The sequence below is a fragment of the Salvelinus fontinalis genome, chromosome 11 (genome assembly GCF_029448725.1).
Source record: "Salvelinus fontinalis isolate EN_2023a chromosome 11, ASM2944872v1, whole genome shotgun sequence".
Lineage (NCBI taxonomy): Eukaryota > Metazoa > Chordata > Actinopteri > Salmoniformes > Salmonidae > Salvelinus > Salvelinus fontinalis.
In genome coordinates, this window is record NC_074675.1 from 29,441,014 (window position 1) to 29,456,358 (window position 15,345).

The 15,345-nt window shown below is 41.7% G+C and overlaps 2 protein-coding genes across 8 annotated transcripts in view; one reads left to right on the forward strand and one right to left on the reverse strand.

The window, feature by feature from the left end:
- LOC129865463 (GRB10-interacting GYF protein 1-like) overlaps nucleotides 1-4,190 on the forward strand; it is a 42,693-nt gene extending 38,503 nt beyond the window's left edge. For all 7 annotated transcript variants that reach the window (XM_055938285.1, XM_055938282.1, XM_055938287.1 and 4 more), the window contains one exon: nucleotides 557-4,190. The gene's annotated coding sequence lies outside the window, so the exon portion shown is untranslated. The remainder of the gene's footprint in view (nucleotides 1-556) is intronic.
- LOC129865466 (zinc finger protein OZF-like) lies at nucleotides 587-15,326 on the reverse strand. Its single transcript, XM_055938292.1, has 2 exons — nucleotides 15,015-15,326; nucleotides 587-8,761 (listed from the first exon to the last, which is right to left on the reverse strand). The coding sequence occupies exons 1-2, from the start codon at nucleotides 15,181-15,183 to the stop codon at nucleotides 7,350-7,352; spliced, it is 1,581 nt and encodes a 526-aa protein (XP_055794267.1). The 5' UTR covers nucleotides 15,184-15,326; the 3' UTR covers nucleotides 587-7,349.
- Nucleotides 15,327-15,345: the final 19 nt, after the last annotated feature.

Here is a 15,345-nt window from a genome sequence, read left to right on the forward strand (position 1 = left end):
AAGGAAAAGCAGCTAACAAGTGCTCAGCATATGTGGGAACTCCTTCAAGACTGTTGGAAAATCATTCCAGGTAACTACCTCATGGAGCTGGTTGAGAGAATGCCAAGAGTGTGCAAAGCTATCAGGGCAATGGGTGGCTCCTTTTGAAGAACACTTTTGGTTATTACATGATTCCAAATGTGTTATTTCATAGTTTGTCTACTACTATTCTACAATGTAGAAAATAGTAAAAATAAAGAATGAGTAGGTGTCCAAACTTTTGATTGGTACTGTATGTCAATCAGTATTTGAATATGTTGGTAACCCGTTGTATAAAAGTGCCCTCAAAGCCGGTGTTTGGAGAATGTAGTAGCAGTTTGCCGGCCCTCAAAGCACACCCGTGCCAATATATCCTCCAAACCTCGACTTCTCGAGCATTATCACTTAACTATTTCATGTTTATACTTTTTCTTCCTTAGTGAATCTATGGACTGTGTAATGTTGGAGCCATGTTGTCCTTATCGCAGTTCGGTTTTCAGTATTGTCTAATGGAGATCTTCTTTCTCTCTTTCCACAGGAGTCTCACTTCCTAGCTGCCCTCTGTTGGAAAGGAGATGGAGCGTACTGTACCTTCAAACCTTTCTTTTCCTCTTCTCTCTGCCCCCTGGTGGGAGAAGTGCCAAGCAGAAACCACAGCAGGCGAAGAAGCAGAGGAACTTGAACAGTGGGACTACACACAAACCTAGAGCTTTACTCATGTGTACAGTACATGCAGCTGGATTCTGGTTAAAAAAAAATTGCAAGCACACATTCTCAAAAAGACTTGCTCTTTTCTAGAACCACATTCACACACATAACTAATAGAGCCTGTCATTACACCAGCGCTTCCCAAACTCGGTCCTGGGGACCCCAAGGGGTGCACTACACAGCTGATTCAACTAATCATCAAGCGCTGGTTATTTGAATCAGTTGTGTAGTGCTAGGGCATAAACAAAAACGTGCACCCCTTGGGGTCCCCGGGACCGAGTTTGGGAAACGCTGCATTACACATTCATGCAAGCATGCACACACACAAACACACAAGCGGAAAGGCTCAATACTACACACTTGAGTTCAAACTGCTTTGTAAATAACGTGAAAGAATTTTGTTTTCGTCTAATTGTTTTTCTTTTCTCTCTGTTCAACATGCCTTAATTGTACAGATCTGCCTTGTATGGCAAACTCTAAATATTCAATAAACAGTAAGAGAACATAAGGACTATAGCATTTGAAGGGGAGGTCAATGTTCTACTTGACAGGACTGTCTTATTGGCTAACAATACTGTTGTATGTTACGTTATTTCTGTCCAGCATATATCGCACGTTAGCATGAAAGTAGAACTGTAGAAAACCCCTTACGACGACGATGATGGTGGTTTGCCTTTTTTCAAAGCAAGAGTGTCTCTTTTCAGATATCCAGTTTTAAATGCCTCTACATGTAGTTGGTGCAGGGTGAGGAATGAGAAGTCTGGAGTATAGTGTGGAGCTGAGCTGACTTGGAAGGGTATGTTAAAGGCCCAGTGCACACAACAACAACAAAAAAGTATTTCCACACTGAGGTTTGAATAATAATGTGAAAATGTTAATGCCCTTTTAGTTTAAGAGCTATTTGGAAAAAAATGCTTATTTTGGTGGGATAGAGTTATGGCCTGCATGGTGACATAGACCAATAAGAAAAAGCGTTCCAAACCTCTGTCAATAACAGCAAGTTTAGTTTTTCCCTCCCCGCTCAGACCACTCCCAGACCTTCCAAGCAAAATTCTTGCTTGATAAATTGGTCTTTGCTAAGAAGCTGTTTTTGTTTCTTTTTGAATAATGTTAAATAAATCACAGTAAGGTAATTCAACTGTTTCCCAGAAATTATTTGATATTGAGATAAAAATGTCTGCATTGGACTTTTTAAATCTGTCCTCTCTCACACACAGCCCCACTACATATTACTATTTACCCCATCACTAGTAATGTTTTGACGGAAAGGATTTTGACACAATGATTCACATTATGAGACTTGATTTGAAAGATGTTTTATCTTGGTGCTTACCACACCTTAAAATGGAGGATATATTTATTCTTGGGGTTCTCGGAGGAGCCTAAATTGTCCCTAAACATTTGACTACTGACCATTTGTAATGACTTTTGTCCCTGTTTATTCGACGCGTCTACAGTAGCTAATGTTATTGAATGGCTGTATACAACTCAAGGTTTACTCAACAGATTGAGTGGCTATGACACTTGTTGCTAAATGTATGCCATTATACAGTTGATAATGGATTTGTCTCTCTTCTACTGAAGGTGCTTTGGAACAGTTCTGCAACTTGTTAGTTTGTTTTTCTATGGAGAAACCCAATACTTCCCCTGTCAGTTGGGTTGAATGGATTCATTATTTTGAAAGTGTTTTCCTATTTAGAACCAGTTCTGGTTGGTCCGACAAACGAGTATTAACTTCTGTTGTAGGATATGACTGTGGTTCAGGTTTTTCCATATGTTAGCTTTGGCTTTCTCCCCAACTAGCACATTTGGTTCCTTGGAAGTTGTGGGAACGTAGTGTTTTTTGTTTCACATTGGTTCTGGGAAGAAGCCATACCTTTCCTAACTGGTAAAACCAGTTTTTTTTTTAAAGTTCTGAGAACAGCAGTGAAAACTTTGCCTGTTCTGGGAATGTTTTATTTTTAGGTTGCAGGGAGGTTCTTACGTTTTACTCTGGTTCCTTTGAAGTTTCCCTGTGAGGTTTTATTAACACAGAACGGAAATTCTAGGTAATTGAGGTTTTTTGAATAACTTCCTTAACTGTCACTGAACGTTCCAATAAGAAACTGAATGTTTCAAGAACACCGCTAGCTTATTTGGGGTTAACTTTTTAAACTCCAAGCACAGATCAGACACATGGAAATTCATGCAAACATACATTTTTTTGTGACATGGCATCTGTGAGATTCGAACCTATAATCTTCTGGAATTAGTCTACTGCGCCATCAGGATGGAGCTAGTGTGCCATATTTTTTTATGCACACAAATCTGTTCCTTTTAGTCTATTCAAACAGACCTCATTTTTAAAGGAAACAAGCACTCCAAGCTCAGGTGTGGCCAATTAGTGGGTGCGGCCACCGCACCCGAACACACTTAACAAGAGTGTTTTGGTGATGCTGAGAACAGAATGTATGTTTTGAAATAACGTTCTCTGAACATGAAAGTTTTTATACGAAGTTTTAAACATTCTCGAAACAATGAGAACATGGCTTTAAATAGAACCACGAGGAAACGTTATGCTGAAGTACTGAAATTCCCACAGAAGAACGTTGTTTAACGTTCTCTGAACCAATGTCAAACCAGTTGGAGAATGTTCCCTAAAGCATTACCGAAACGGAATTTAAATGTAACCATGTTTGAACTTTTAGGAAACATTCTGTTAAAAGTAATGAAATACCAAGATTTTTGTTTTTGTCAAGTTCGTTAAAAGTGCTGAGAATGTTCCAAAGCCAAGCAACTATCCTGCGCCGTTCCCAGAAAGTTGTGGGAAGGTTGTATGCAAAATCAACACGACCAGACTCTCACCAAACTAATAAACATGGTTCTCAGAAAGTTATGTTTTAGCTGTGTTGGTTTTGAATACACTTTATTCAGTCAGTTTGGATCAGTTGATGTATTGGTTAGTGCAGATTGGGGAATATCTAAAATGTCACTGAAGTACTTTGTGAATACTGAGAGAGCAGGGTATTGTCATTATTTTAATTCCATCGGTCAGATAAGGATGCCAGTGGCATACTGGTTTGCAGTGAGCTGTGTTTTAAATGTAGCCATCAATTATTCTCTGAATTATTCTAGTCTGTTGTTGAATGACTGGTGGTTATCATATGTTAAGTCTGTCAAGTCTCCGGCTGTTGACATTTCAGATTTTCTGTTAATCCTTGAAGTTCAAAAGTTATTGATGTTTTGGCGTTGTGATGCCCCTAGGGGAGATTGCCATACCTTTTGATATGATTAATTGACCAATTTATCAAATGATATTTTCCCTTTTTCACCCAGTCAGCTCAATTCCATCACTTAAACTTTTTGAATGAGTTTAGTAACACAAATGCATTCTGAAAAAGAACAACCTAAAGAATTGTAAATAGTTTGGCTTTTGTTTGTTTGAAGAGAACCAAAAGTGATTAAATAAAATGCATTTAATGATGGGTATGACTGAATGTTATTTGTTTTTCCCTATTCTTACCATCAATTGTGTCATTCCTTACTCAGACAAACGTATGAAATGGAACATACATAAGCAATATTTGTAAGCATATGATGGTCGGACTATTTTTAGCCACAATTAGGCAACACACCATGAAAAGGAAGTGACTCACAACGGTCACTCAGAGAATGAGTGGCCAAAAGGGAGTTTTAGCATGGGCAGCGCCATTGAGGGGTTCCACCATTTTAATGTAGTCAACTGGGTGGAACTTCCAACTTTACTGGCTGATCCCTCTTGATGAAACTGTTGTAGTCATGTCCAACCTGGTCATCAGGAGGGATCAGCAAATTGTGAAGAAAATTCACTACTTCAAAATGGAGATTGCCTCAATGCGCTCAGATGCCATAATGGGAACGTTTTCTCTATCGTTCTCTATGTGGTCACCACAAAACCGCTCAAACTTACCCCTAAGCATGCACCTTATGTGGAACACAAGAAACAAATTTGCCTCAAGGGGAGAATCTCAATTAGTTTTGCTCGCCGCCTCTCCACTTTGAAAAAGGTCAAAAGTAATGGATGAGTGGAGGTGAGTAGAGGAAACAAGCTGAATCTCAAATCACCCCCTTCTCCTTGGCCCTCCATTTGCGTGTTCACTCTCACCTCTGCCATTTGCACAAGTGTCCCAAAGCTGAGGAACTGAAAATTATCATCTAGATTGATCCAAGGTCACTTAGGGTCTTAACTTACTGTTGAGTTAGAATAGTAGAATACACAAGTTTTGAAATGTGGTTGTGCATCAGCAGTTCTCTTGTTCTGTCAGTTACTGACTGTCACTCAATTAGCCATGTCAGAAAAAAAATAAAAATATTGGTAAGTTAGTCTAGCCAGTTATGTAAACTTAGTAATCATTAGTAATCATGGTCGAATACCGACCGGACATGCAGTGCCCGGGGGTCATGACCTCCAGCAGGCCCCCATTTGATTTTGTTAGGTCACCCAGATATAATATAATGGCATAAGCCGTGGCAGAATTGCTGGAAATTAGCTTTAAAACTGCAAAAATGTATCTCTGCCAATGGTAAAATATGTAGAATTGCATAAAATTTGTTATAAAATTGCAACAACACAAAATCTCCATGGCAAAATGTAGACCTACAGAAAACTTGCTTTAAAAGCTGCAATATTTTATCTACACCCCATGGTTTTTGTTTTTAGAATTGCAGGAAATTAACTTTAAAACGTACATTTCTCTCCACCATCAGGAGGGTAAACAATTTTGCCCGCTTGGCCCCCCCTCCCCAACCAAATCTTGCTTAGGGCCTCCAAAAGGATAGAGTCAGCCCTGGATGTAGCAGTTAATTAGAGCCTCTGATAGCCATTTCGAACCAAGCAGGCTCCAGAGTGAAGTGCTATCCTCAACACTCACTAAGATATGTTTGTAGTTTGCCTAATTATTGGAAATGTGTGTTTGTTTGTGTTGGATTTCATTGCTTGACTCAAAACATATGAAATACCTCCTAAATGATACGTTTAACTGTTAAAGAATATTTCTAGTAAATTGTTCATTTGAATTTCATGTGCATTTTATTATTAAAATATGGAAAATGAATCACATCATTCAAGTCACTCGTGTGTCCCGAAGTCAATGGGTATATTGATCCCCTTTCCACTCGATGGAAGTCATCCTCGGAGTTTCGTCGGCAACACGTGACAACGGAGGGCCCTCCGTACGAGTAGGTAGGGGCAAGGGGCTGGTTTGGGATTCACAGAAATGTGCTTATATGAAATGAGACTACCCTTCTCCACTCGCGCTACAGGGGTAGAATCCCAAATGAAATGTGTAAAGTGATCAAAACATTTTTTGCTGGATGTGCAAGACATTTTATGGATAAAAGGATAAGTAGTGTATCGTTTTAAAATGGATGCATGTTTTTCATCCTTTGAGCAAACAGCTGATTCAAAGGGGTTGTGGCATATTCTGAAAGAATGCCGCGCGCTAGCTGCTGAAAGGGTACTTATGGGAAGATCTCAAATGGCATACTCCTTGCGTCCTTGCCTCCTTCTCAAAACCCATTGGAGGAGAAAGTAATTGGGGCGGGACCTCTGGCTTTCTCATCCAATGGGCTTTGGATGACACTTCTCCGTCCGTCTACTAACAAATGACCACTCTCCTCGACCACCTATCAGTTTCCGGTTCGCGGAGAGGAGGACAGGAGTCGAGGACAGACTTTTGCCAATGGAGACTCTCCCAAGGAGCTGTGACCTCTGCCATATTGGATATTCATTCATTTTGAAAGTTTGAACCATACAAATCTTTAAAAATCTCATGAACCACGTCCGATTCACTCGAAACTCAGAACCCCTGTCTCTGAGTTTGTGAAAAGCTAAGAATTTAATCAAAAGATGACGGAGAAAGTGTCAATTTTGTAAAAACAAAACTACAAGTCCACACCAAACCCAGCTTAACCCAAACTACTCAACTTCTCTTTGATCCATCCAACAACTTAGTACTGGTTGAGTCCCATAGGGCGACGCACAATTGGCCCAGAGTCGTCCAGGTTAAGGGAGGATTTGGCCGGGGTAGGCCATCATTGTAAATTAAAATTTGTTCTTAACTGACTTGCCTCGTTAAATAAAGGTTAAATAAAAATACAAGAAAAATTGAGGGGCTTAAGGACACTACAAGGAAGGTCTACTACGAAGCACGTGTCGGTATCTCCAAAAACAGAATGCAATTCAGTTGTGAACGTCAAACTGTTAACAAATCTTCTCAACAGCAAGTACGTTTCAGTAACTAAATTTGTAGTGAGGGGGAAAAAAAGTTATTGGTTAAAAAGCCTTTATTTTCGCAGCATTGTCACTCCTAATCCAGGCGGTATCAAAAACAAGTGGCAAAATATCTTGCTCAAAAGGTTCACTAACAGAATGCTCTAATTAAAATTCAAGAAATATTGTGGCCAGGAGCTTTCGTGGCTGCTTGCAGCTATATTTTTCCTCCCGGTTTCTTTCTTTGAGGACATTATTAACATGCTTCAGCAGATGAGCCTTAACGAATGTTCTATCACAGACTGAGCAGTCATGTTGTTTAACTCCTGGGTGAGTCTGAATATGTTCGGTTAGGTGTCTTTTCTGATAGAAGCTTTCTCCACAGTCCCCACAGCTACACTGATTTCACTCCTGTGTGAGTCAATAAATGCTTCTTTAGGGCCCCATTCTGACTGAATCTCTTCCCACAGTCTCCACAGTGAAATGGCTTCACTCCGGTGTGAGTCAGTGTGTGCGTCTTTAGGGCCGACTTCTGCCTGAAGCTTTTCCCGCAGTCTCCACAGCTAAATGGTTTCTCACCTGTGTGAGTCAGTATATGCTTACCTAGGTCTCCCTTCAGATAGAAGCCTTTCCCGCAGTCTCCACATATAAATGGTTTCACACCTGTGTGAGTCTGTATATGCATCTTTAGGGACCCCTTCAGAATGAAGCTCTTCCCACAGTCTCCACAGCTAAATGATTTCACTCCCGTGTGAGTCAGTTTATGTGTATTTAAGGTCCCCTTCTGCCTGAAGCTTTTCCCACAGTCTCCACAGCTAAATGGTTTCTCTCCTGTGTGAGTCAGTGTATGGTTCCCAAGGTGTTCCTTCTGACTGAAGCTTTTCCCACAGTCGCCACATATAAATGGTTTCTCTCCTGTGTGAGTCTGAACGTGTCGGTTTAGAGTAATCTTGTGATAAAACCTTTTCCCACAGTCGCCACAGATAAATGGTTTCTCTCCTGTGTGAGTCTGAACGTGTCGGTTTAGAGTAATCTTGTGATAAAACCTTTTCCCACAGTCACCACAGCTAAACGATTTCTCCCCAGTGTGAGTCCGTATATGCGCAGTTAGTTCCTGGCTCTGATAGAAGCTTTTCCCGCAGTCACCACAACTAAATGGTTTCTTTCCAGTGTGAGCCAGTTTGTGCACAGTTAGGTTCCCCTTGACAGTGAAGCTTTTCCCGCAGTCACCACAGCTAAACGGTTTCTCTCCTGTGTGAATGCGTATGTGGTTCCCAAGGTGTTCCTTCTGACTGAAGCTTTTCCCACAGTCCCCACAGCTAAACAGTTTCTCTCCAGTGTGAGCCAGTTTGTGCACAATTAGATCCAATGGTGGGCTGCTGTTAAGTCCTACTTGGTCGCTGCTTGTAGCAGAGCTGTGACTGGAGGCATTGTTTTGACTATCTGGAGGGTCAAAGGGAATGTCGAGACCCTTTAGGTGGGTCACAGTCCCAAAAGGTTTGAGATCCACTGGTTTGGAGTCACTCTCTCTGTTCGCCATAGTCTGTTCCGTCATGGACTGAAGTGGGTCCTCCTGATCACATTCATTTTTCACACAGGTAGGAGGGAATTTGAACTCTGTGATATCAGCCTCCAACCCTTGAAGCCGCTCTTCCTCTTGACTGATCCGGAGTTCCTCCTGTTCCTCTTTGATCTGTGTGGGCTCTGGGTCCTCCTGCCCCAGACCGGAGCTCCACTCCTGCTCACAGTGCTGCTGCTCAGGGGGAACCTCCTCTTCAGAGACAGCAAGAGAGAACTGCAGGGAGTCTGGAGGGAAGGAGAGGAGGAGCGGAGGTTACATTTATAGTCTTTAGATGTGCCTGAGTGCACAATGCCATTTCAAAATGCTTGTTGTGATACAGACACTTATTTAATCACATATATCAATTGTTTATAAGTTCAATTCATTGTGTAGGCTATACATTCGCAGTGAAAATTAGCTTTTGACTAAACCCGGCACATTTACATGGATGTTGTAATATTGATGTTGATTAATGTGTATTGTCCCCTATAAATAAATACATAAATCAGACCAGAGAATCTTGTTTCTCATGGTCTGAGAGTTTTAGGTGCCTTTTGGCAAACTCCAAGCAGGCTGTCATGTGCCTTTTACTGAGGAGTGGCTTCATCTGGCCACTCTACCATAAAGGCCTGATTGGTAGAGTGCTGCAGAGATGGTTGTCCTTCTGGAAGGTTCTCCCATCTCCACAGAGGACCTCTGGAGCTCTGTCAGAGTGACCATCGGGTTCTTGGTCACCTCCCTGGCCAAGGCCCTTCTCCCCCGATTGCTCAGGTTGGCCGAGCAGCCAGTTCTAGGAAGAGTCTTGGTGGTTCCAAACTTCTTCCATTTAAGAATGATGGAGGCCACTGTGATCTTGGGGACCTTCAATGCTGCAGACATTTTTTGGTACCCTTCCCCAGATCTGTGCCTCGACACAATCCTGTCTCGGAGCTCTACGGACAATTCCTTGGTTTTTGCTCTGACATGTACTGTCAACTGTGGGACCTTATATAGACAGGTGTGTGCCTCTCCAAATAATTTCCAATCAATTTAAATGACCACAGTTGTAGAAACAACTCAAGGGTGATCAATGGAAACACGATGCACCTGAGTTCAATTTCGAGTCTCAAAGCAAAGGGCCTGAATATTTACGAAAATAAGGTATCTTAAAAAATAAAAATGTTTAGGTAGTGTGTGTAGATTGAGGGAAAACATTTAATCAATTTTAGAATAAAGCTGTAATGTAACAAAATGTGGAAAAAGGAAAGGGGTCTGAATACTTTCCGAATGGACCCCCGTGCCTGGGTCCTGCGGATGATGCCCGAGCTGGAATGTGAAGCTAACTGAAGCTGGTTAGCTTTAGAAAACCCTGAGTACATTTACATTTACATTTAAGTCATTTAGCAGACGCTCTTATCCAGAGCGACTTACAAATTGGTGCATTCACCTTATGAGTAGATCTAGCTTGCTTCGTATGATAACCCTCAGGGATATCTAGTCGGGCTGTTGCAGTGACCTTATTACCACCACACCAGCAGTCAGGATCCTAGTAAAATGCCCACATGACCATTGAGTGACAATCTCCTTTTATACACTCTGGCAGCCTGGTCTCATAGACTAGACATAACATAGCAAATGTAAATCCAGAAACTAAAATTAGTATGATATGTTTTGTTTGGTATGGTTACATAAGACAGACGGTTACGCAAACTTCTAGCAAGCAAATGGTTGCGAGTTCAAATCTCATCACGGAGAAATTTAGCATTTTACCCAATAAGCAACTTTTCAACTACTTACTACTTTTTAGGTACTTTGCATGTTACCTAACCCTTTTAGCTAACCTTAACCCTTTAACCTCACTCCTGACCCTAACCCCTAGCATAGCCAGCTAGCTAACATTATTAGCCACCTTTTATTTCAAATTCATAAAATGTTGTACATTTTGCAAATTCATAACATAGCATATGAATTGTAATTTGTAACATATACTAAATGGAGTGTCTTGGATTTACATACAGAATAATACAAAATGCTCTGAGACCAGGTTGCAGCAACTCTGGACATGTGTTGGTAGTACCCAACTTGCTAACAACCATCAGGTCACTTATAGCCTATTACTCAGGGCTCTATTGTCCCTCTAACTGCTCTGACATCAATGCAGGGGCACAACTTTCACTGGGAATATGACCCCCTCACATTCTAAAATTGCATTTTTGTCCCCCCCATTTTTATAATCGCACTCTGATAAAAAAAAAACTAAAAAAACACAGCAACCGGTGTGCTTTAGGACCATGTGGATGCCTCAGAGCGGTTGGGTAGGCTGTTTTCCAGTTTAAGCCAGCTGGATTTAGGACCGCATGGGACACCACAGAGCATGCGGACAGGCTGTGTGAAGGCAAAGCTTCTGAAAGGCTGGCGTATAGGACCAGCGCGGGAGAGATGATCAGGGGCAGCTGCTGTCTGTGTTGCGCTTTTTTCCCTGAGTTGTAAAAGCAAACAGAGCAGAAACCGGCTACTCTTTAGTTGATTGATCTAGCTGACAAGGTAACTGCTGCTTGACAGAAGAAAAACTCGTATTTATTCCCAGTGCTGCGCTAGTAGTGTAACTGACATGTTACGTTAGCCAGTGTTTCATCCCCTCTCGACTGAAGTGAATGAACTAACGTTACTAGCAGCCAGTTCGGCTCTAGCTATCTGTCAGGTAGCAGTATCTAACAGCTGTTGTGAGTATTGAAATGTTTTGTAGCCTTTGTTTTGTCCTGTTTCAACAGAAGTACATTTTATGATGTACCATTAGCTAGAGCTAGCCAGAAGTTTGCTAACGTTAGCTAGCTAGCTTACCAACTTTAGCTATTATTTTTGCCTCATCACTAGACCTGAATCAAACGATTTAAACAGCGGTCAAACGATTGAAGACTGTTTCTTCAACGTAATGTGAGTTTTTATTAGTCAGTATAGCACTGTAACGTTATTGATCTGTCAAGTTTCCCTAGCTAATTGCCTACTTTTCACACCGACACATTATAAACAGCTCTACAGGCTTCACTGTCATGGTGCACAGTCAGTACCCAACACTATGCTCATCATGTCTTAGCAGGATCAGATGGTGACAGGTGTCCCAGCAGGGTCAGACAGCCAGGGAAGACCAGTCTACGGAGCTCAGGTGAATTCTGCATTATAACAATCAGTAAATGGATACAATGTCCCATCTTTAGTTGATGGGTAGGCGACAGTCTGGGATCTGGGAGTGATGGTCATTTCAATTATTGAACTGTTATATTGTTCAAGAATAGAATCAATGTATAAATGTACACCAAGGTAATTCTTTGTCATGCCTCATCGGAGAAGGATCAGATGGTGACAGGGGTCTCATCAGGGTCAGGCAGCCAGGGAAGACCAGTCTGTGACGGCGCAGAGGTGAACTCTTGCAGATACAACACTTTATTCTCTCAGTGCAGCAAACACAGGACAAGCAAGACGCTTGAAAAGATTGAAACTATTTTAAGGCAGTCTGACACAGTGGGGCAGAAAAGTATTTAGTCAGCCACCAATTGTGCAAGTTCTCCCACTTCTCTCAACAGCCCCAAAACATCACTGCTCTAGAGGAGATCTGCATGGAGGAATGGGCCAAAATACCAGCAACAGTGTGTGAAAACCTTGTGAAGACTTACAGAAAACGTTTGACCTCTGTCATCGCCAACAAAGGGTATATAACAAAGTATTGAGATAAACTTTTGTTATTGACCAAATACTTGTTTTCCACCATAATTTGCAAATAAATTCATTAAAAATTTGCAAATAAATTCATTAAAAATCCTACAATGTGATTTTCTGGATTTCTTTTTTTCTCATTTTGTCTGTCATAGTTGAAGTGTACCTATGATGAAAATTACAGGCCTCTCTCATCTTTTTAAGTGGGAGAACTTGCACAATTGGTGGCTGACTAAATACTTTTTTGCCCCACTGTATCTCTAAAGTTGATTTCCAAACTGTATCAAGGGTTGATAATGGCTTTCGCCGATGACACTGAAACATGTAAAACAAGAAATGTGAGGAAGACCTGGGAAACACTATCGATGATGAATGGATACAGATATGTTAGAATGCCCAGTCATGTTCATATAATCTCAAACATAAATGACTGCAGACCATCCATAGAACGTACTATATGCCAGTGAAACTGAATATCATGCACTCAGAAATGTTATTCTTCTGCTGGAGATGTAAAACACAAAAAGGGACATTTGTATATGTTATGGTCTTGTGTTGGATGGCTTAATTCTGGCAGAGTGTTTTTGTTTTTTAATCTCAGTATGTCTACAGATTCTCCCTGTTTTTGTCTGCTTGGAAACATTGACACTGCAGACTTATCAGAAGAAACTGTGTAACCTAGCATTTATAGCGGATAAGAAATGCAATGTTGGTTTTCGTCCCACAATGTCACAATGGATGGCAGAAATGCCAAGTTATGCATCACCAGATTAAGGGTATACTGTGCAACTTTCATAAGGTTTGGATGCCTTATATGGAATACTGTATGACAAAAGGAGTCTGTATTGAATACATGCCCACATCAGGGGACATACCTATTTAGGCAATCCCTAGCTGCAGTGCTGCTCAGTTCTGGCCCTGGGTGTCTGCCGTACTGTTGATTGTCACTGCCTAACACACCTGAAACCAATAATGAATGTTTTACTAAGATCCTAAAGCTGAGTGGGGTGGGTTGGGTTGTAAAAAGAGGTCTACAGTAATATTAGGCCTATGATGTGAATTATATGGAGGATGTGCTGTTTCTGTGTGCTAATGTGTAGGTGGTGAATGTGTGTTTTTATTAAACTTTTGATTTCCAAACCTTTCCCTTGAGACCAAAAAAGAAAGTTGTGTTGGGGAGAGTGGAGTTATTGACTAGACTGCAGGGGCTTTGGCTGGCTGGCTGGGCGGTCTGGCTGAAATTTGATATAGAGGATGTCATAATAAATACAATCAAACGTTAAGTCTTTGTACTTTATTTATAAGCCTTGTTCATTTGTTAGGCTATTGGTTAAAGGTGTGTAACAGTTTAACTTTACGTCGTCCCCTCGCCCCGACACGGGCGCGAACCAGGGACCCTCTGCACACATCGACAACAGTCACCCACGAAGCAGCGTTACCCATCGCTCCACAAAAGCCACGGCCCTTGCAGAGCAAGGGGCAACACTACTTAAGTCTCAGAGCAAGTGACATAACTGATTGAAATGCTACTAGCGCGTACCCGCTAACTAGCTAGCCATTTCACATCCGTTACACTCACCCCCCTTTCAACCTCCTCCTTTTCCACAGCAACCAGTGATCCGGGTCAACAGCATCAATGTAACAGTATAACTTTACGTCGTCCCCTCGCCCCGACACGGGCGCGAACCAGGGACCTTCTGCACACATCAACAACGGTCGCCCACGAAGCATCGTTACCCATCGCTCCACAAAGGCCACGGCCCTTGCAGAGCAAGGGGCAACACTACTTAAGTCTCAGAGCAAGTGACATAACTGATTGAAATGCTACTAGCGCTTACCCGCTAACTAGCTAGCCATTTCACATCCGTTACACTCACCCCCCTTTCAACCTCCTCCTTTTCCACAGCAACCAGTGATCCGGGTCAACAGCATCAATGTAACAGTATAACTTTACGTCGTCCCCTCGCCCAGACACGGGCGCGAACCAGGGACCTTCTGCACACATCAACAACGGTCGCCCACGAAGCAGCGTTACCCATCGCTCCACAAAAGCCACGGCCCTTGCAGAGCAAGGGGCAACACTACTTAAGTCTCAGAGCAAGTGACATAACTGATTGAAATGCTACTAGCGCGTACCCGCTAACTAGCTAGCCATTTCACATCCGTTACAGGTGCACACAATATTGATTATTTAATTATCATTGATCTAGTTCAGTCTTATCAATCACTTAAACATATTTAATAACAGTCTCTTACATAGCTTGATGACTGTCGGCATTTTTGCTTACTTTTTGTTGTTCTACATAGAGACAGCTAGAAAGGCCATGGGTCATATTAGATTGTGTAGAAATTTAGGAAATGAGCTTCAGATACCCCAAAAAGTGGGATGACCCTCAGAACCCCCGCCAAGTTATGTCCCCACCACTTCTAAAACCAAAAGGTGCCCCCTGCATGCTGCATCAATGCAAATGCAATAAAGAATCACATCAAACACTTGTCCTCAAAACAGTATCGTGATTTTAAAACTCACCTCACTGTGATTATTCAAACTGAAGAAGTTTAACAACAGGTTGAAACGAAGTGGAAAACATGGTCGTTGTGGATGTTGTTTGAACGAAATGCATAGCGCGTCCAATGTAAGCATCAAATTGAAGGGTTTTCATGATCTATCTTGCCCTTAACCCCGCGGTTATCGACTGTGCCACAAAAGCATGCTCCAGTGGCAGAGTCGATATCCGTGCTTATAAACCAGGATCGCTACAATAATACAAATTATTGTTTACAAAATAAACAAAAAAACATACGAACCTATTCTACATAGTTTTATCTCTGGTGTGAACCGCAGCAGTCTCCGTAGCCGATCATTCTCCTCCTGGTACTCCGCTACCGCTTCCCCAACTGCTTCGAAAATCTCCACCGCAGCAGACTCCGTTAAACGCTCATTTAAAAATAAACGCAACAACTGTAGTTTAGACATTTTTCAGTGGATCAGGTTGGGTAGCCTATTCCCTATGTATATTATCTTTGATTCAGTCAGTGTGTCTTTCTTTTGTCCACACAAGGAATGCAAAATCGTACAAAATAAAAGTCACCTCCTACTTCCGAGGAAGGTCTATGTTTAGCTTGAAGTCTCGCGATA

Coding starts and splice junctions, on each gene's coding strand:
- LOC129865466 (XM_055938292.1), bottom strand. CDS start 15,183: ATGTCTAAACTACAGTTGTTGCGTTTATTTTTAAATGAGCGTTTAACG. Junction 8,762..15,014: donor GATAAAACTATGTAGAATAG/GTTCGTATGTTT, acceptor CCTTCCCTCCAG/ACTCCCTGCAGTTCTCTCTT.